This window comes from Alexandromys fortis, unplaced genomic scaffold, assembly GCF_014885135.2.
Source record: "Alexandromys fortis isolate MF-2015 unplaced genomic scaffold, M_Fortis_MF-2015_v1.1 scaffold_71, whole genome shotgun sequence".
NCBI lineage: Eukaryota > Metazoa > Chordata > Mammalia > Rodentia > Cricetidae > Alexandromys > Alexandromys fortis.
This window is the reverse complement of record NW_026067954.1, coordinates 5,032,301-5,052,761: the sequence shown is the minus strand read 5'-3', so window position 1 is coordinate 5,052,761 and position 20,461 is coordinate 5,032,301. Positions and strand designations below refer to the sequence as shown.

Sequence of the window (20,461 nt, the reverse complement as noted above, 5' to 3'; positions counted from 1 at the left end):
TAGCAAATTTCAGGCCTGTTTGTATTAATAGCAAGTTCCAGGCTATCGAGGGCTATATAATGAGATCGTTTCTTTAAAAAGCAAAACAAACCAAAAATGTGCACACACTCAAATGAATTTATTTTACTTATTGCTTTACTGTTATGTAGGTTTCAAGCAAGGGCCTCTGAGTATGCTTATGTCTAGGCTTATGAAAGCTTGTGTGGCTTGTACAAGTACACCGTGGCTGCTGATGAAAAAAATTATGTAGTAAGTCATTTTGTTCAGCACGGCATCTTAAATTGATACTACTGATAAACTTGATTTGTCAATGACAAGGTCTTGCTATGTAGCTGCCCTTGACTCTGCAGTCTTGCTGGCCCAGCCTTATCTCATCCTGGATCACAGGCCTTGACTCTGCAGTCTTGCTGGCCCAGCGTTGCTTCATCCTGGATCACAGGCCCTTGCTGCCTTGCTCGACTACTGATTATTTCCCTTTTTTTCTTCCTCTTTCTTAATTTTTAATTTTATTTATTTTTAAGACAGGGACTTCTGTAATGCAGGTTGACCTGAATTTACTATGTAGTCAAGGATGATCTTGAACTTGCGATTCTCTTGGCTCCACCGCTCAAGTTCTGGGATTACAGTTGTGTATCATCACACCAGGTCTTAAGATGCATTTTCAGTATTCAGTTGACTTTGCCTAATGGTAGTTACACTACAGGTATAGGAAAATGGTACATAGGCTTCTTGCTGTCTTTATACGTATATAATAAAAAATTATGGACAGGCAGTCTTCTAAAAGTATTATATTCTTTTTAGTTTAAACCTTTTTATTCTTTTAAAATGATTTAAATAATCTATGGGTAGTGGTGAGATTTCGTGTTATGCCACATATCAAAAAATATAGTATCAAAAATAGTTCTACCAGATTTATTAAACTTGCCCATTAAATATATTTTATTGATTTGTTTTTGTAAAAGTCTTCTTAGATTCTTCTCAGATCCTCTTCAAAAATGGCATAAGTGCCTTTAATCATAGTAAAGACAAGAAATGTGTCAGTTTATCTAGAAGGTATGTGAATTTATAAACATAAATAACGTTGAATACTACTTCACTTCTGTGTTTTTGGAGGGGTTTGTAATTTTTGTTCTTTAAAGCTGAGAGAAGAGTCAGCAGCAGACTAGGTAGAGCACTGAGTATGGAGTAGATGGTCTCATTGCTGTGTTAGGTCACCACAGTATTATACAAAGGAATGGCCTCCATAAATGTATTCTGATTTCTATTAGAACCTTGAAGGTTTGAGAAAAGTGTTATTAAATTGATGTTTTTATTTTATTGCATTTTCTTTATATCCTTTATACATCTGTGCATCTGGAGTGTAACTAATAAATTAAATAAAAAATTTAAAAAGAAATGTTTCTTGTTACTCTATTGAGGACTCTGTTGTAATGTTAGTCATTCCCTACCAGGTAGTTCATTCTGTTCCTGAATCAAGAAATAATATTTCTACAGTAAAATTTGCAGTGTTAGTTTATAGTTAGGATAATGGATTTTACACAGTATTTTTTTAGGGTGATTTTCAGTTTTGGAATTGGTATATTGAAAAGGGAGATAAACACCAATATAAACCTAAAAGTCTGTCTTTTCCTTTAAACTATGTGTTTTACTGGTTATCATGTTAAAAATCAGAGCATTTTGGAAAATGGCAAAATGTAGACCATGTCTCTTTAAAGAAGGAACTAAAATGGCGAGCGAGTGACTCCGTAGCGGGGAGCTAGACTTGGAGAGTTGTACTGGGGCTGCTCTCTGGCATCTGTAGCAGATGCTTTAGTCACTTTCTGCAGATCTCAGTCCTCAAGGCAGATGGCAACCTCTTCAGGTGCCCCTTGTCTGAATTTTTAGGTTCCTTTAAGTATCTCTATAAGGGATACTTGGTTATCTTTTGAATTAGTTCACTTGACTCAGCGCTTTCTTTTCTCTGTAAATAATGCTGAACTGTTAGGCTGTCTCTTGATCAGCTTTTCAGGTGTTCTGACGATCTGGAAGTACTCACTCCTTTACCTCTTTGATCCTCTCAGAGTGACAAATGAAGCACTGGTATCCATCTAGGTAACTTTGTTTCTGAACAAAATGACTGACTGTTTATCAGCTTGAAGAAAAGACACTATGATTCCTAAAACCATTTCCATGGTAGGAACTTCATGAAGTTTCTCAATTTTAATAATTGAAATGAGTACAGAGGGAAAAGTTTAGAGCAGACTTTATTTGAAAGATAGCATAATTCCTAAACATAGAATGTAATGTATATTGCTGAATTGCATCTGTTTAATTCCCCCCATTTAACATTTTTCTTTTTATTAAAATAGCTTTATGATGTTATTCTGAAGAAAAACATACTCATACAACTTTTGATATTAAGGTTACTTTTTCCAAAGATAGTACTTTTTAAAATTTTTGTTTTCTGTTGACATAATTCTCTTCTAAGAGATGTTTGGGCTGCTTTCTTATTTATTCAAATGGTTCTGGATTTCTTTTTTTCCTTGATAGTAATGAAAGAACAAAATAAGTATTTTCAAGCATTTTTCCACTTATAAATTTGTAGTTTTGTATTCTAGAGTACAGCAAAACTAGTGTCTTTTAAAGGTGGGCTTTTCTAAAATTCAGTCTCCTTTCTGTATGTTGAAGTCTGACCCTTTCCTTCAGTTCCTCTACACTCTGTTACTATCCACATGCACACGAGTGCACACATTTTATTTTCTGAGGTTCCTTGACTAATTGATCCCTCAGAACCTTCCTTTCAGACTGCCTTCTTTCCTATCTCATTATCTGAGTGGCGCCTGTCCCTTCATTCTCCTCCTGGTGTTTTGTACTAATGGCACTGGGCATTGGCCTGATGGGGGTAAGGGGGTCACTTAAGGTTCCTTAGTAGCAGCAGGGCAGACATTCTTTTTGTTCGGGGATTGGAGAGATGAGGTGTAATAGATGAAAGGAATTTTTTTTCTGGGCTTTGTTTTATATTACTGTAGTCATAAAAATACTCAAAGGAATAAACTATGTTTGGTGCATTGCCCAGCATGGTCTAAGTGAAGGTGAATCAAGAGTGATGCTAGGTGTCTAGCATGCATGAAGAAGTCCTATTCTAGACTTAATTAGCTTTTCTAATGAGAAACTGGAAATGTAAGTTAGTGAAAGTGCACTGTAGTTAGGGATAATGCTGAGTGTGGACCAATCCAGAGTGATGCTGAATGTGGAGCAATTCAAAGTGATGCTGAGTGTGGACCAATTCAAAGTGTTGCTGTGTGTGGACCAATCCAGAGTGATGCTGAATGTGGACCAATCCAAAGTGATGCTGAATGTGGACCAATCCAGAATGATGCTGAATGTGGACCAATCCAAAGTGATGCTGAATGTGGACCAATCCAAAGTGATGCTGAATGTGGACCAATCTGAAATAATCTTTGGTTTTGAGATGCTTTTATAAAAATATTTACAAACTAACATTTCACTTCTGTTTCTTGGTTTTTCCTTTTTGGTGCTTTTGAAATAGGGTCTTGCTTTATAGCTAATTAGGCTAGCCTAGAACTTGCTGGTCTAAGTAGGCCTGGACTTTAAAACATTCTGTGTTAGTCTCCTAGGTACTGAGATTAGAGAATAAAACCTGCATTAATTATGACCTCATTTAACTTAATCTTAGCCTGACACTTAGCAGGTTTGTGTATAACCAATATAATGCATCAACTGAGGCGTTGCTATTTCCCTAAAGCTTCTTGCCTATGAACTGTGTTCTACAGAGTGTACATGGAAAAAGAAGCAGACAGACAAAATAGGATAGCTCCTTCTGACGGAAAGATGGGCCTGAAGGCAAATGTTTTTCTTTTGTTTTGAGACAGGGTCTCACTATGTAACCATGGCTGGCTAAAGACATGCTATGTATGTAGATCAGTGTCTTGACGTCAAGAGTTTGTCTCTGCCTCCCCAAGTGTTGGAATGAAAGACATACCACACCATGCTTGACAGGCTGTATTTTATTTTAACTCCTGTTGTATTGTGTCAGTGTCATCTTTTTAATAAAGTATGGTGTGTATGTGAGCATGTCCCCATGTATATTCACGTGTGTGCATATGTATGGAGGCCAGAAGACATGTTGTCATGCTCAAGAATGCCATTCACCTCATGTAAGTTTGGGTTCCTCATTGGTCTGGAGTATACCAGTTAGTCTAGATTGGCCAGCCACTGTGTTTCTATGTGGATTCTGAGGGATTGAATTCAGGTCCTGGTGCTTCTAAGTCAAGCACTTTACTGACTCAGCTGACCCTCAGCACCTGTTGGCTCTTGAACACCCAGCCTAACCAATGAAGAAACATTGGTAACGTAATTGACCAGAGTCCTAACAGCCAAGAGAGAGGAAGGAAGGCTTCAACTCTTGTATCTTCTGCCAAAATCTCAAGACCTACTCTCAGAATCTTCTTTTAATAGTTCTAATAGGGACTTAGGCTTTTCATCTGTACAGAAAGAAGCAGGTAGAGGGTAGATGCCTAGGCAGTGTAGCTAGACTGTGTCTTAAAACTTTAAAAAGGCTGTGGATGTAGCTTAATGGTAGTGCCTAGCATTAGTGAGATTCTGGTATTCTCAGTACTGGAAAAAGGGGGATGGTTCAATTGTGTGATTACCTTGTGTCGTTATAAAATGGTATGCTAACTGCCAAATTTGAAAGGAAATCCATTATGGATAAGCATATTAAAGAAATATTTATTTTGTGTGTGTGTGTGACTTTGTTTTTTTTTCCATTAAAATACATTTGAAAAAGAAACTAATTTTATTAAACATTTGCTATCAATAGTGAAGAAAGTTGAAGATCATAAAGAGTAAACTTCCATTTATTAGGAATGAGTTGCAATACAGATTCACCAATATTTGTATTTGAGAAGTTAGAACTGGCTGGGAAGATGGATTACTTAGTAAAGTGCTTGCAGCATAAACATGAGGACCTGAGTTCAGTTCCAGAACCTATGTGAAAAAGCCAGATGTAATACTATAGATTCTGGTCCCAGTACTGGGGAGAGGAAGCCCCCTGGGCTCTATTAGGCAAGCCAGGTAGCATAGCCTATTTGGAGAAATCCATGCCAGTGAGAGAGAGTTCCTGTTTCAAAACAGCAACACAAAAAGGGAACGATGCCTGAGACTAGAAGGGATATTCAGGGTTGGTGCCTTCTCATGCTTTTGCACAGACAGACAGACAGACAGACACACACACACACGATATTAGAATCCATTCATATAAGATAGATGCTTAGTACAAATCTAGCACAGTGTATTAAGCCCAGGACCTAGTAAATGCTAGGACAGGGACTTGACAACTGAGCTGCCTCTCCAGCTTTGTGTTCTTATATAAAAGGTAGTTGGTGGATTTCTTGATTTAAAGTTTTTACTTTTGTAATTGCAACAAATGATAAAGCATCCACAATGTTTCTGCTAACTGTACGTAGTGGTGCATGTCTGTGGTATATAAACTCAAGAGGATACCCTGGCTGGGTCCTACGAAAGCAATTAATGAGGGGGAAGTAGCACATGGGTAAACCACACGTTGATGTTATTAACTAATTGTATTCAGTTTGTCTTTATAAGGAGGTGTTTTTAATGATTGTATAAAAACTAGCAAGTTTATTATTGTGTGCTGATTTTTATGGGTGTGATGGGTCTCAGCAGATGGGAGAATGCTGTGTGGGTAGCCTTATTTGTTGTCGCATAGAATATGTTTATGTTAACAATTGAATCTTAAACTATTAGTGTTTCCATGTAGACCTACCTAAAGCAACTTTTTTGATGTTCTTGAAAGTTAAGAGAGTTTATTAATTAGGAATTCAATAGTTCTAAAAGCATTGAGGAATCATCAGAGTGCTTACTCTGTGCAGCCTTGATTTGACAACATGAATCTTTCTGTTAACACATCGAACCTTCATAGCTTCTCAGTGGTCTGATTGTTTTACTTGAAGATATATTTTAAAAAGTAAAGCAGATAAATGGTGGTTATGAAATGGCCATTGGAGAAGGGTGCTTTCTGCCAAGCCTGACTGGTTTGATCTCAGAAGCCACATGGTGGAAGGAGCCAACTGGTTCCTGCAAGTTGTTCTCTGATCTCTACATGCAAATGGGTGCTTATATGCACACACACACTCTCCCATAGTAAATATAAAAATAATCAACCAAAAAATTCACACTTTAAAACACTATAACAAATTGTCACCATTATTTAACTAATACCACATATTTTTTCAGAGTTCAAACCTTGTTGCCAGTGCCTTACACTTACTTAGTTTGGGCTTACTAATGATAGGTGTAAGATTATCTTGAAACTCAGGATCTTTAATAGTGCTTTCTCACTGAGAGTCAAAGCTGGAGACGTACTTTACTTTATTAATAAAGTTTGTATAGCTCTGAGTTGTTATTATTTGAATTCAACGGGAATGAAAAATGACAGTAATCATAATAGAACTGTTAAATATTATTAAAATATGAAATATTGCTGTCTTTGTTCATGATAAATACTAAATTTAAGCTAAGTTATAAGGTGTGCGGTTTGGAAATATGGAAGATACAAGAATGAAGCCAGATAACAAGTTTATGCTTGTATTTTCTCCTGATGAAGACTTTCAGACAAGTTATTTCCATGGGTAGGTGACGTGACTCTGCATGTATACATACATTTATACTTATTTGCATGATTATACATGTAGGAGTAGTACAATTTTGACTTGACCTGTGACCTGTTTCTCAGTTTGGGGGCAAAGATGGGGAATATATTGGTAAATGACTCAGAATTGGTATTGGCTATATAAATTTTAGAATAAATCAGTAAGCAACTCATTGCAAACAACTGAAGAAACCCACAAAACTCTTTCAAAATAGAACCTGTGGTCACATAGTCAACATTGTACTTGGTCTCTTTACCTCCTGTACCTAAGTATTTGGACATCACACAGTATCATGATTCCACAATAGTCATTTTGAACTCTGACGAAAATTCTATAGACTGCTGGACTTTTCCTTAAGAAAAACCTCAAACGTGAGCAGATTTTGCTGTTTGAACTAAAATCCATTATCATCTTGTTAAATTTTCTGGGCTTTGATGAACTTGATTTACCCCTGTAAGGAAACCGGAAATGATTTTAAGTAATTATCTAAAATTGCCACAATCGTCAGAATTTCATGTTGTGATGTGTCTTTCCTTTATATAGTGGCTTTTGTGTCTGATCACTTTTCTATTTTTAAAAAAGTGTTACCACATAAGACATGGCATAAATAGCCCATATGTATTCTGTGTTTTGTTCAGTGATAGTTTATACGATGGATGTATGTGTTGAAACAATGAGCCTTCATTGTATGTTATTTTTTGATTCACTGATACATATATCCATAGTCACAAATAGGTGTGTTTATACTCATTTGTTGGGTGATGTTAAAAGTCTATGTAGAGAAAGAGTTTGCTTGTTCTTCATAGCTAGTTCTTGGGAAGGACAGCATTCCCTTTAATTCTGTTCTAAAAGGGGGGCGGGGCCGAGGGATTTCCTGAAAGAAAACAATTTCAAAATACTTTTTTACTACTGTGTTAGGAAGAGGGTGGCAATACCATCTTAAAGCATGTGTTCATTTTAGAAGCATGAATAGTGGGCTATTGTAGCATGAATTACTGTAGTATAATTACTTTGGTACTTACCTGCAGTTAGTCTTGGGATTTGGGCTTGGGAGCATGTTCTTATTTTTTCAATAAGAACTTTCTCAACTTCTTTAAAAACCTACTCACAAGGTTACTATCCTTTACTTGAATGAACTTACCTTTCTCAGGGAAAAGAAAATATAAATATTCCTCGATCCTTATCCTTCATAAGATGCCCAAAGTAAAATCCTGACAGTGGGTTTTGTGGTATTGTCTTTTTGTAGAATGTTGTGAAGTACGTAACATCCTGTTACTGTAGAAGGGTCTCGCTGGAGGTAAAGAAGTTAGTGCAGCAGAGCTCTCGTGCCAACTTTATTAGTAAATAAGAAAGTGTACATGGGATTTTCCTCTCCAAGTCTACTAGGAATTTTTAATATTGGCTACTAAAAGAGCTAAACTCATTTTCGAAAGACATTAAGTTAGAGTCAGCAGTGTCCTGCAGTCTCCCCCATATTCGTTGTGGAGTCATTGCCTTTTCTTAATTTGTTGCTCTGTAGGAATAATTCAGTGTTATGTTGTGCAGTATAGTCTTGTCTTCTGTTCTTTGTAGTAAGTAATGCCCTTTTCCTCTTTCCAAAGCGTATCCCTCATCTTTGTATTCTTGGGTTATCTTTTCTACTTCAGTATCATGTTCAAAACACTGGATAGAAAGTGAGCTCTAATCAGATGCAGTGATAGTTAAAGTAGCTGGCATTTAGTGGGCTCTTAATTAGTTGGAGAGGTATTTCTTACCCCACAAGTTAGATACAAGTATACATTTTTTTTCCTCCCTAGATGGACCTCCAGTTGTAGCTCATTATGATATGTCTGACACCAGCTCTGACCCAGAAGTGGTAAATGTGGACAATTTATTGGCGGCTGCAGTAGTTCAAGAGCACAATAATTCAGTAGGCGGCCAGAACACAGGAGCTACCTGGAGGACCAGCGAGCTTCTAGAGGCAGGTTGGTCTCCCCTACCCCTTTTTCTAATGACAATGTGCATGAGTCCTGCCAACCATTTCTTATGGTAATAGACCCTGCTGAGGAGAGCAGGCCATATACAGCCTTCTGTTATTGAATGCTTGTGACTTTCCAGGCTGCCCTATATAACAGAAGATTTGAGTAGTATGCCATTTCTTCATTAGAAGGAAGCAAATAAAAATATATGAGCATGTAGGCATCAAGTTCCAGGAAGCATACTCTTGGGTTAAAATGCTTTAATGGAAGCAACCAAGATGTCCTCAGACGCCTCTGCCAGTTCTGTCTCTGCCCGGGCTCTGGAGGGTCTGTGGATGCTCTCCGCGTGTGTTGCTTCACACGCAGTGCTGTTCTTGTTTCTTTGTGGTCTCTCTGTTAATTCCTCCCCAGTAAGCTCTCCTCCTCTTTCCTAAGGCCTTTCTTTCACCCCTGCTTCCATCATTTCAGAGAGAATCTCCTTTTTTTGCGTCCCATTCTTTTAGATCTCTGACATTCTTAAAGTGATACTTAGAAAGAACCTCACTGCATATTGGAAACTTCTTAGCATGCCTCCAGCTTCCCTTCAATCTCTTCCTCAAATATTCTTTTTAATTTGAACTTTAAATAAAAAAATAGTACTTAAGTTTAAAAGGAAAGGGGAGGAAACTTAAACACTTATGCAGTCTTTATTTTCTTTGTAGCTTTCGAAGGATTATGTTCACTGCTCTAATGCATTGGTCATTAGCTATTATTTCATTAAATCATTACTTTTATGGGAAGTTTTATAACATAATTTTGTTTTCTGCATTAAAACCCAGTGCCAGTGGTGGTTGTCCTGAATTCTATCACTGTCTTTAACACTGAAGAATAACTTACTGACCTTCTAAGATTGTGTCTGGTTTGGAAATTGGATTTGGTTTTGATCATGGATCAGTTGTTTTTCTTTTGGATTTTCATTTCATTTTTATTTGTATAAATATTTGCCTAACGAATCTTTTAAGGATTTATTAGTATTCTACGTCAATACTTTGAAAAGAAGTAACACTTTAAAGTTAAAGATGATAATAACCACATAATTGTTTAACATATTTCCAAGCTGTGTGATTTAGTTTGTTCTATTACTAGATGTGTTTTTCTTTGATTCCTACCCATGGGTGAAGAAGTAGTCTCTCCGTCTCAATTTTACTTTCCTGTTTCCCCAGCCATGTCATTACGTACAGACCACTTTTTAGTAAAGTCTTAGGAATAAAAATGAACAATTTTTAGCATGTTATTTTTTTTCTTAAAAAATAATGAAATCTTTAATTTGTGTGTGTGCATATACGGAGTGTACGAACACCTGCTTGTCTGCATGTGCACCGTGTGCATGCAGTATTCATGGAGTTCAGAATAGGTTGTCATTCCTTGGAACTGGAGGTCATGAGCCGCTGTGTAGGTGTTAGGAGATTCACCTGTGCTCTCTGCAAGAAAATGCTCTTAACCTTGGAGCTGTCTCTCTAGCCCACATGTTACTTGCTTATTTTTAAAATTTATTTTGTATGTATGGGTGTTCACCTACATGTCTGTCTGCACACTACTTGTATGCCTGGTGCCATAAGATGGCATTAGATTCCTTTGTAACTGGTGTTACAGGTGCTTGTGAACCACTATGTAGGTGCTGGAAATTAAAATTGGATCCTCTGAAAGAGGAGCCAGTGCTCTTAGCGGCAGAGCTGTCTCTCTGGTCCATGTAATTATTAATATAGAGAATCCCTTTGCTTCTTTTGAGACTGGGTTTCTTTGTGTAACAGCCCTGGTTGTCCTGGAACTCACTTTGCAGACCAGGCTGGGCTTGGACTCACAGAGATCCGCCTGCCTCTGCTTCACGAGTGCTGGGATTAAAGGTGTGTGTCACCTCCGCCTGGCACTTACCATAGAGAATTTTTACCAGTATGTTGACTCATGTAGAATTGTTGAACTACAGAAATTCTTTGAACTACAGAAAACCTAGCAGTTCTATCCAGGATTTAATATTTACATTTTTAGGTTCTGGTATAGTCATATCTTAGTGTCTGTGGAGGATTTCCAGAACCTCTGAATTATGAAACAAAATAAAACCAAAAACTCCAGAGGGACTGGATCCATAATCCCAGCACTTGGCAGGCTGAATTAGGAAAATCACTCTGAGTTTAAGGACATTATGGGCTCCAGAGTATAAATGAGTCAACTTGGGATAGAGTAAGATTCTGTTTGAAAAAGAACAAACCCAAATCCATAGGAAAGAACACATCTGGGTTATAAATGGTGTAGTATTTGCATATAATTTACACACATCTTTCTACTTTAGTCGTCCTCGGATCACTTATAAGCCCTCATTGTATTTGGGGGGATGCCGACAAAAAGATCCTGCGTGTTCAGTTCAAGTGCAGTTTCTCCTCAATATTTTCCATTCACAGTTGGTGGGGATGGAGAGCTCACTGTTTATTCAACTTGTTTGTTTAAAACATCATGATTGCTTTGTATCTACCACCCTTCTTTTTTAAGAAATAGAACATTTTGAAAGGGTGTGAGGAGGTCAGTACCAGGCAGCTTTCTTCCTTACTCAGAAAGCTGTTCTAAATTTTTGTGTTATTCCTTTATGTTCTTAATTTGTTTACTAGTAATTAGTTTAAAAACACCTACCTACTTTTGAATTAATTGCATTGCAGACAATCATTTGTAGTTTTTTTCTTAAACATTTTGTGAGTTGTGTGCTTGCTTCTTCTCACTGAATGTTGAGGGTGCTGTTTTAGATGCTGCTGCTGTTAGCATGTTTTGAATATACGCATATAATTTTTCTATATATGCACATAATTTTGTATGTATATACATACATGTACATGTAATTTTGTGTATTTATTTAAGTTATAATAAAAAGTATGTGTGCACATTGGGCCATAAATTATGATAGGTTAATCTTTATGATACAATTACCACTGTTCAATAGCACCCATGATATTTTCTTGTGAGAATGTCTCTCTTTCAAAGTCATTTTCCCTAGATATGAAAATGTAGCACTATTTAGTATCTTTAGTTTTGAACTGGTAAAAGAGTTGGGTAACAGGCAGATTTTAAAGACTAGTTTGGAATCAGGAAAGACATTGATCAGCAAAGATGTACATTTTAGCTTTGCCATGTTTCCTTGCCATGTTACTTTTTCTTATGTGATGTTTGAATTGTTGTATAGATGTATAGATGATGTTCAATCAGTAGCCACAGGTCAGTTATGTAAAGCCTCAGTTTTCTCTATCTATAAAAAACTAGTATCTGCCTCAGCAAATGTTATTGTTATTGTTAATGTACAGCACAAAGCAGGAATGCCCACAACCATTGTGCTACATAATAGTGATAACGCTGAAGTAGATTAAGGAGGAAGATTAATATTGTTATGAGTTTGAGGCCTTCCTTGGCTACATAGTGAGTTTCAGCCACTTGGGTTACAGAGTAAGGTCCTATTTCAAAACAACAAACAAGAAAGAACAACAATAATTATAGTTGGAGTTAAAAGAAGCAGAAGTCTGAGATGCTCTTGGATATAGGACAAGAGCATCCTTACTTGCAATCCTCCTTATCAGAGCCCAAATCCTAGGACTATAAGCATTGTTACCAGGTAGCTTGCTTTTGAACTGCATGTTTGGACGTTTGTGTTTGAGGCAAGGTTTTGTTTAGTCCAAGCTGGCCTTGAACTTATGATCCTTTTACCTCCATCTCCCAAATACTGGAATTAGACCCATATATCCACTATATATGGCTTACATTGCAATTTTTATGGCCACAGCTGTACTGTTTAAATTGTTTGAGTCTAATAATCTGAAAGTAGTATATAAATTATTGACTTTTAGATTTATGAGGAATAAAGTTAGAATAATCTGAAATACTAGTGATTTTTTTTTTAAAAAAGATATTCTAAAAATAACATGTGGCTTAGTGGTTTCTTCAAAACAGTTTTGTTTTTGTTTTTGTTTTCCGAGACAGGGTTTCTCTGTAGCTTTGGTGTCTGTCCCGGAACTAGCTCTTGTAGTCCAGGCTGGCCTCGAAAACTCCTGCCTTTGCCTCCCGAGTGCTGGGATTAAAGGCGTGCGCCACCACCGCCCGGCAACAATTTTTTTTTTTTAAAGAAAAAAAATACTGGTATCACTAGTATAATATCACATTGCTGGCTCTGATAGGTCTTTGGGCACAGGTCAGGGTGAAGGGCCTGCCTAGTAAAGGCTGGTATTCAAGAATACAAGAATGTCTGAGATGGAGCACAGATTCCTATAAAGTTAAACCGTGGGTCAAAAGGATGGTGGTAAGCTGGACACAGAAGTAGTAAGGTTCGGTGGGTTGTGTTTGGGTGATGGAGGAACAGTTTGACAGCTGCACTGACTTAAAATGCTCTTTTAAGTTAGGCTTCATACAGTTTACTTACATATTTTGGGGAGCTTCTCAGACTGAGAATCTTGTTGTAAGTCTGTCACATGTGGCTTTAAGTGCCTCCTGGAGCACAATTCCTTATTTCTTAGTAAGTTGACACTGTTTTAAGATGGCTGTGAACACAGATGAGCATTCATGAGAGCTGATGTACAAATGGAAAGAGAGGAGAGAGACTCCAGTCATGATTCAGGAATGAATGAATGAATCTGTCAGGGGTCAGCGTGTGAAGGTAGGAAAGTTCTCTGGAAGAAAGACACTGCTGGTATTGGAGGATGAAGGACTGTTTAGCCAGTCCCCAAACTGGGGCACAGGTTAGGAGCTGGACTGGGGTGGGCAGCATTTTCAGGAAAGCCTGTTCCATAAGGAAGTGGAAGGAAAGTTCAGCACAGTTTACCCTGAACCGACATTCCAGAAGACAGTAGAAAAGTTGTTGACAGATGAGTTGTGGGTGGCACAAACCCAGTAGAACAAGACTGTAGGGTGAGCCCGGAGAAGAGGAATGGGCCAGGGGCTTCGCATTTATGTGTAGGTGGAAGAGGAAGTGGCAGTGTGTTGCTCTCCTGACTGCTGGCTCTCTGCCTGCTCCTGTTCTCTCCTTTTACAACCAGGGCCCTTGCTTGTTTTGTCAGTTTTGTGGCCTCCTTTCTGACTCAGCCTTTCTAGGCTGAGATCGCAGCTGCCACTCTGGCTTTGCACTGAGGACTTTTCTCTACTTTTGATACTATTCGCTTGTTGGGTCTAGCTCCAGGGCTCCTTGGCGAGTGTCCTCAGCTTTTGAGTGTAGTTGAGTGTTTAGCTATACTCACCTGGCATACTGTAGTTAGCCTGTGTTTACACTGTTAAACCCAAACGGAGACAGTTACCTGGTTGGATTAAGGGTCACTGTATTTCCCTCATCTGCAATGTCACCTTGTCTCTCAGGCTGTGCTTTCCTTAGGAGTACCTTTTCTTTTCCTAGAAGGCCTGCAGTACTTCCACTTCCAACTTCCCTCTTCACGTCCAGTAAAGATCACTTCAGCTGCCTGTCGTGGCTCTGTTGCTTCCCTTTTTCTAATATAACCTGATCTAGCACATCTTTAAAAATCTCTAAAAATACATATACACACATCTTTCTCCCTCATTTACCTTCTTTCGTCCACATTCCGCCTTTTGTAGTTTGTTCTTGTTTCCCCTCAGCCTTTTTGCTGTTTTGTTTCCATCATTCCTGACGTCCTGCTTTCCAAGGTCATCTTGTTGTTGACTCTAGAAGTCTCTACTTATTTTCATATTTTTGTTTATTCTTCAGCAGTGAGCACAGATTTATTGAGAAAAATTGAGAAAGAACTCCCAAGAGCAGGAGGGGTTCCAAGTAGGTAATCCCCCCTTCTCAGTTCTTACCTGACCATGTCTTGTTTTTGTTTTCCCATGGATTCCCCTTTCTGTGCCATCTCTTAATTAGTGGTGGTCATCAAGGTTCTTTCCTGTGCTCCCTTCACTGCTGTGACCCTTCTCTCGGGGACAGGAAGGATTTATCAAGTCTGTTTTGCTCAAAAGTGTTTTTGGATAGTACTTCCAACTATCTGTTGGAAAGCTATCCTCAGCCTTCATTGTCTCCTTCAAGCTGCCTAAGTCACCAGCACACATCGTTTTCACTCCTCATCCTTTGGTTTATCTGACCCAGCATCACATGAGCGGTCCCCATTTGGTATCTTCCCCAGAAAGCGCAACAGTGTAACTGGTTCCTTTGCCTGCAGTTTGCTGGCCCTGCTGCCAGTTTGACTTCTTTACCTCAAAAGGAAGCCTTTAGAATAGAGAGCTGAATTATGTCACTCTGCAGGTCTTTCAGTGGTTTTTCACCTTTCAAAATCAAGTCCAGGCTCCAACCTGAGATTTCACCTTTACCAGTGTTGCCAGCAGTGTTCGTCCTGACTTTTTCTATTCTAACTCTCAATACACTGTTAGACCCTAAGGGTACTTCCCCTTTCACTGTACCCGGTCTTCCCTGGGAGCTCAGCTTCCCTGGTCAGAGTCTGGGGAATGTGCCTGTTCTCTTTCCTTGTACAACTTGATACGTAACCCAGCCTGGCTTCCAGATGCTAGGATCACAGATGTATACCATTGTTCATGTTTCCAGGCTGCTTCCTACCAAAAACATGGAGCAGTTTTTTGAGCTGTGGGTGATGGATTTTTTTTTCTATTGCTGATTTATTGCGGATAGTATCTGTACTTGCTCTCTGTCAAATAGTGTTCCCACTACCCAGTATAATGTATACCACATCACAAGTAATATACTTATTGTAAGAACACACAGATAAACAATAAATTCTACTTGAGATATCAATTACAGACTTGTTGAAACTTGAAAAGAGCAAGGCTGTCAATCTGTCTTACCCTGCAGTGCAGGTGGAGCAATGTGTGTAGTGAAGGTACATGAAACGCTTGACTAAAGCAAGGTGGTAGACAGAATAAGGATCTGCGTTTACCAGTTCTAGACTTCCCCAAATCTCATCTAAACAACATCCCTGACTTAACAAAACTGGGTGCCATGTAGAGAATATTCGTGCATTTTGGTTTTAAAGATTAGTGGCTACTGCCAGTGTTACCACATGAAATCCAAATCATATTACAAACTCATGCAGACTGTAATATAGTCTCAGTCACCTTGTTTCTATTTTTTTTAAATATTTATCTATTTATTTATTTATTATGTATATAATATTCTGTCAGTGTGTATGCCAGCAGGCCAGAAGAGGGCACCAGACCCCATTACAGATGGTTGTGAGCCACCATGTGGTTGCCGGGAATTGAACTCAGGACCTTTGGAAGAGCAAGCAATGCTCTTAACCTCTGAGCCATCTCTCCAGCCCCCTCACCTTGTTTCTAGTCATTAAAAATTAGTTATACATATGTAGGTACACATGTGCCATAGTGCACATGTGGAGGTCAGAGAACAACTTTGAGAGTAGGTTCTCTTCTTCCACCATATGGATCCTGGGATCACACTCACTCAGGTAGTCCCACTTGTCCCACCGACCCATCTCACCAACTCTCGGTCGTTTTAAACTTCCCATATAGGTGAAAATAGCATTAAACAGTAAGCACTAACAGTCTCATCAAACTTGATTACTTTCCACAGCTTTACTTACTGTCCACACATTTTATAATGGTATGAATTATACTTTAATGTTAAGTGTCTGCTTTCCCAAGTCTCTGTGAACTCTGCCGTGCCCATCTTTGACTGTTGTAACGTCTCGCTTATGTAAGGCTTTCCCTCATAGGGTGAACTCTCCAAGGTGAGTTTGCAGGGGTAGAGGATGCAAACACTATGAAGTTTAAATTTGGAGCTGCCTGTGCTTTTCCAAAAGGGTTATGTTGAACAGCTGACAGGGAAAATACGAAATCTTTCAGTGATGCTGATGCATTGGAGCCAGTGAGAGAGGAGGATGATCCATGCCTGTAAGAGCTTCCTCTCATTGGTTTCATTTGTATGAGCTTTCGTAAACATTTTTGTTCAACATGGAGAAAAAGATTTGTATCAGATAACATTTAAATGCAAATTTTTTTAATGAGTAAATGAAAATTTGTGTTGACTACAACTAAGTTAATTTGTAGGAATTAATTTGTTAGTTAAAATTTGTTAGAAACAGGCTGTGGTGGCTCACGCCTTTAATCTCAGCACTTGGGAGGCAGAGGCGAGCAGATCTCTGAGTTTGAGGTCAGCTTGGTCTACAACAGCCTGGTCTACCAGAGCTAGTTCCAGAACAGGCCCTAAAGCTACAGAGAAACCCTGTCTTGAAAAACAAAACTCACCAAAAAACCAAAAAAAAAAAAAAAAAAAAAAGTGGGAGACAGTGTGTGTTTAGTTCAGAGGACAACTTTGGGGAGTCTATTTCCTCCTTCTATTGTGTGTCTGGGGATTGAACTCAGGTTGTCTGGCTTACGGGACAAATGATTTTACCACTGAACTTTATTGCTGGCCATGTAGGGATTTACAATTCATTTAAGATTGTATATTTAAGATTGGTGCACATAGCTGAATTCTCTTACTCATGTTTGGATTGTGTTTTGATTTGATGTTGTACCGTTACACGGACGGTCAGGTCCGTGACAGTCCGGCTCACTGTGACACTGCAGGCATTTCATCGCACCGTGTAACGAGTAGTTTAGGAAGATGCCTGTGCAGCGATCCTTTGTGTCTCAGTGCGCTGAACTGGGTACGCCCCAGGCTCTCGTGCTTTGTTCATGTCTGTTGGGAGTTGTCAGCCGTGTGCAGTGTATGTTTCAGTCATGTGCATCCCAAAGCTCCATCTGCTTCTTGTCTTTGCTTTTTCATGGATTTTAGGATTAGACTCTGCCAGATTATCATTCCTTGATAGGAAAAAGCATTTTGGTATAAATACAGTATTAAGTATTAATTGTCACTTTGATTCTGCAAATGCCTTTACAGATTTCTGATTTAGAATTTTGTTCTGTGATGATAAGCGGTAGAGAGCTACCCTATTGACCTCAAGGGGGTTGTGCAGGTCATTAATAGTAGACTAGAGTTGAATGCAAAAAGCACTCCAGAATAAAATATAGAGTGTTATAGTATATCTATACATATATTTAGGTAGAGTGCTAGTCAAAGTATTTTGTTTTTCTCCTAAGAGACAGAAGTATAGAATAAGGAACTTTTTCTGGAAAGCCCTGGTGTGCTACTTGGATACATGCCATGTCCAGACATTATATTTCTTTGTTTAAAAGGATATTTTTGTTTTTCATTATGTGTGTGGGTGCCCATGGAGGCCAGAGGAGGATGCCAGATCCCTGATGTGGGTGTTGGGAATTGAACTTGGGTCCCCTGGAGGAGCTGCACATGCTGTGCTCTCCAGCCCTTTCTATTTCTTTTTAAAAGACAGTTTATTTGTTTTTAAGTGGCAGAGCATCTTGGGAGATGGTTCTGGTTAAAGTGCTTACCATGCAATTGTGAGGAATGGAATTCAGAAACCCATGCAAATGCCAGGGGCCTTGTTAGCCTGCCTGTACTTCCTGCCTGAAGATGGGCCATGTCAGGGAGCTCTGAGGTGAGCCTGTTAGAGTGAGTATGGTAGAGACAATAAAAGATGATTCTGCTTATCAACCTTGTATGCATGCCACACATGTGCACCTATACATGTGCAAAAAAAGGTTATCAGTGTACACACATGCATGACAAACACACAGACACATACACACGTGCACACAAAAAAATGGAAAAAGGAAGAAAAAACCAACAAAACACAGGATTGTGTCCCTGTTTATTTGACATTGGTAACAGTTTTGCTGTGGCTAATAGAGCCTGAATAGAGTTACTTATTTCTGTAATTAATCGAGATGAGTAATCTATCACTGAGTTTTTGTTTAAAGGAATCAATCTGTATTGCTTGCTTTTCTCCCCTTCTCTCTCAGGTCATTTGGATCCAGGATTCCTAGCAAGTGACAAAACATCTGTTGGCAATGCACCACTTAATGAAGAAATTAATATTGCCTCTTCAGATAGCGAAGTGGAGATTGTGGGCGTTCAGGAGCATGCCAGGTAGGCGAGTACCTGGGGGTATTCTGATACTTTACATTGTGACTCTCTTTAAACCAAAAGATAAGTCATAGATCAGGGCTGGATAGATGGCTCAGCCCTTAAGAGCACAAGTGCTCCTCTAGAGGTCCTGAGTTCAATTCCCAGCAACAACGTGATGACTTACAGCCATCTATAGTGGGATCTGATGCTCTCTTCTGGCATGAAGGTGTACACACAGATAGAACTCTAATAAAATAAAATAAATAAAATCTTAAAGGAAAGAAAGTGGTAGTCCTCATCCTGGTTGGCATGAAGGTGTAGGCTATCCCATGCCTTCCATAATATAGGAAAGTGCATGGGTTAATGCATGAAAATTGTTTATTTTTATTTTAATGCCTTGAAATTCCAAGCCTCAAGAACAACTTTGTGGGGCTTATAAAAACCATTGTAGTCTTACTACATGAAAATTTCCATCCCTATCATTATAAACTATAAATTATTTCTGTAATGGACTTTATTTTACAAAGTAGTTGAAACATTTCTCCAACGCTGGCTTGCTTTATGCGCGTTAGAAAAGTTCTTGGCCCAGGAGGTGACTTTATTGGTAAAGTGCCTGTGGCACAAAACATGAGGACCTGACTTCTGATCCGCAGCTCTTAGGGCGGCTGTATCTATAACCCCAGTGCTGATGGAGCCTTAAAGCCCCTTGGCCAGCCAGTCTAGCAGGATTGATGAGTCTCGGGTGGGGGTGGGGGCGGGAAAGAAGCAGTTGAGGAAGATTGCTGAAGTTGTCTGTAGGCCTCCATATGTGGGTATGCACACACAAAATGGGTGCATATACCACACACATTTGCACATGTGCATATATCCACATGAACACATACATTAACTCCTGCCCCTAAAAGTTCTTTTTCTATGATATGGGAAGTCCTTCTGTATATGTGTTGCTTTTATTGGTTAATGAATAAAGAAACTTCTTTGAGCCTATAGCAGGGCAGAACAGAACTAGGTGGGGAAAACTAAACTGAATGCTGGGAGAAAGAAGGCGGAATCAGGGAGATGCCACCACCGGAGACAGATGAACTGGAACCTTGCCGTTAAGCCACAGCCACACAGCAATATACAGATTAATAGAAATGGGTTAAATTAAGATGTAAGAGCTAGCTAATTAGAAGCTACAGCTAATAGGCCAAGCAGTGGTTTAAATTATATAGTTATATATTGGGGCTGTAGGACCGTGTTTTCATGATGAAGAAGAAAAAATCCTCAGTGTGACATTCATTTCCTGGCTATCATTCTATTTAAGATGTTTGAGGTAGTTAAACCATAAAAAATGAATGCTTTACTGCTTATAACACACAAAACAAGTCATATTGTACACCTTAATATTTGCACACTGTTTATTTTTAAAGTATCCAGCACACAGATCAAAGCACAGACAGATATTCTCTTGTGACTACACTCTGTATTCTTGATTTCCCCAGGTCATTCCCTTAGTGATTTTGATCCTGACTTCCAACAAATCCTAGTCACTGATGACCTTGGAGGTCATGTTAGTATCTTCTTTAATGCCCAGCTTAACTGTTTATTTTTTCATTGTTTGTGGGGATACAGGCACATGAGTGAGTTCAGGTGCTGTCAGCTCCTCTGAAGCTGGAGTTGTAGATGGTTGTGAATTTCCCATGGTGGGTGCTAGTAACTAAACTCGGGGTCTCTGCAAGAGTAGTAAGCTCTCTTAACCCCCAACTTGAATCTTAATGGGCAAATTTATTATGTTCTGTGGTGGCTGAATTGTGTAGATGTGATCACCCAAGAATTGTCCTCTAGAAGCTGATCTGTGTCACTTATCTTTGAAATCTCCAAGGGGCTCTACAGTTTACAGT

General features: G+C 38.9%; 1 protein-coding gene across 3 annotated transcripts in view; it reads left to right on the top strand.

Annotated features, from left to right (window-relative positions):
• The window catches only part of Ark2n (arkadia (RNF111) N-terminal like PKA signaling regulator 2N), an 85,583-nt gene that overhangs the window by 58,891 nt on the left and 6,231 nt on the right, over positions 1-20,461 (top strand). For 2 of the 3 annotated variants that reach the window (XM_050151628.1, XM_050151627.1), the window contains exons 3-4: positions 8,471-8,638; positions 18,473-18,599. In XM_050151628.1, the coding sequence (XP_050007585.1) occupies positions 8,471-8,638; positions 18,473-18,599 (295 nt within the window). The remainder of the gene's footprint in view (positions 1-8,470; positions 8,639-18,472; positions 18,600-20,461) is intronic. The other variant, XM_050151629.1, reaches the window with a different exon arrangement.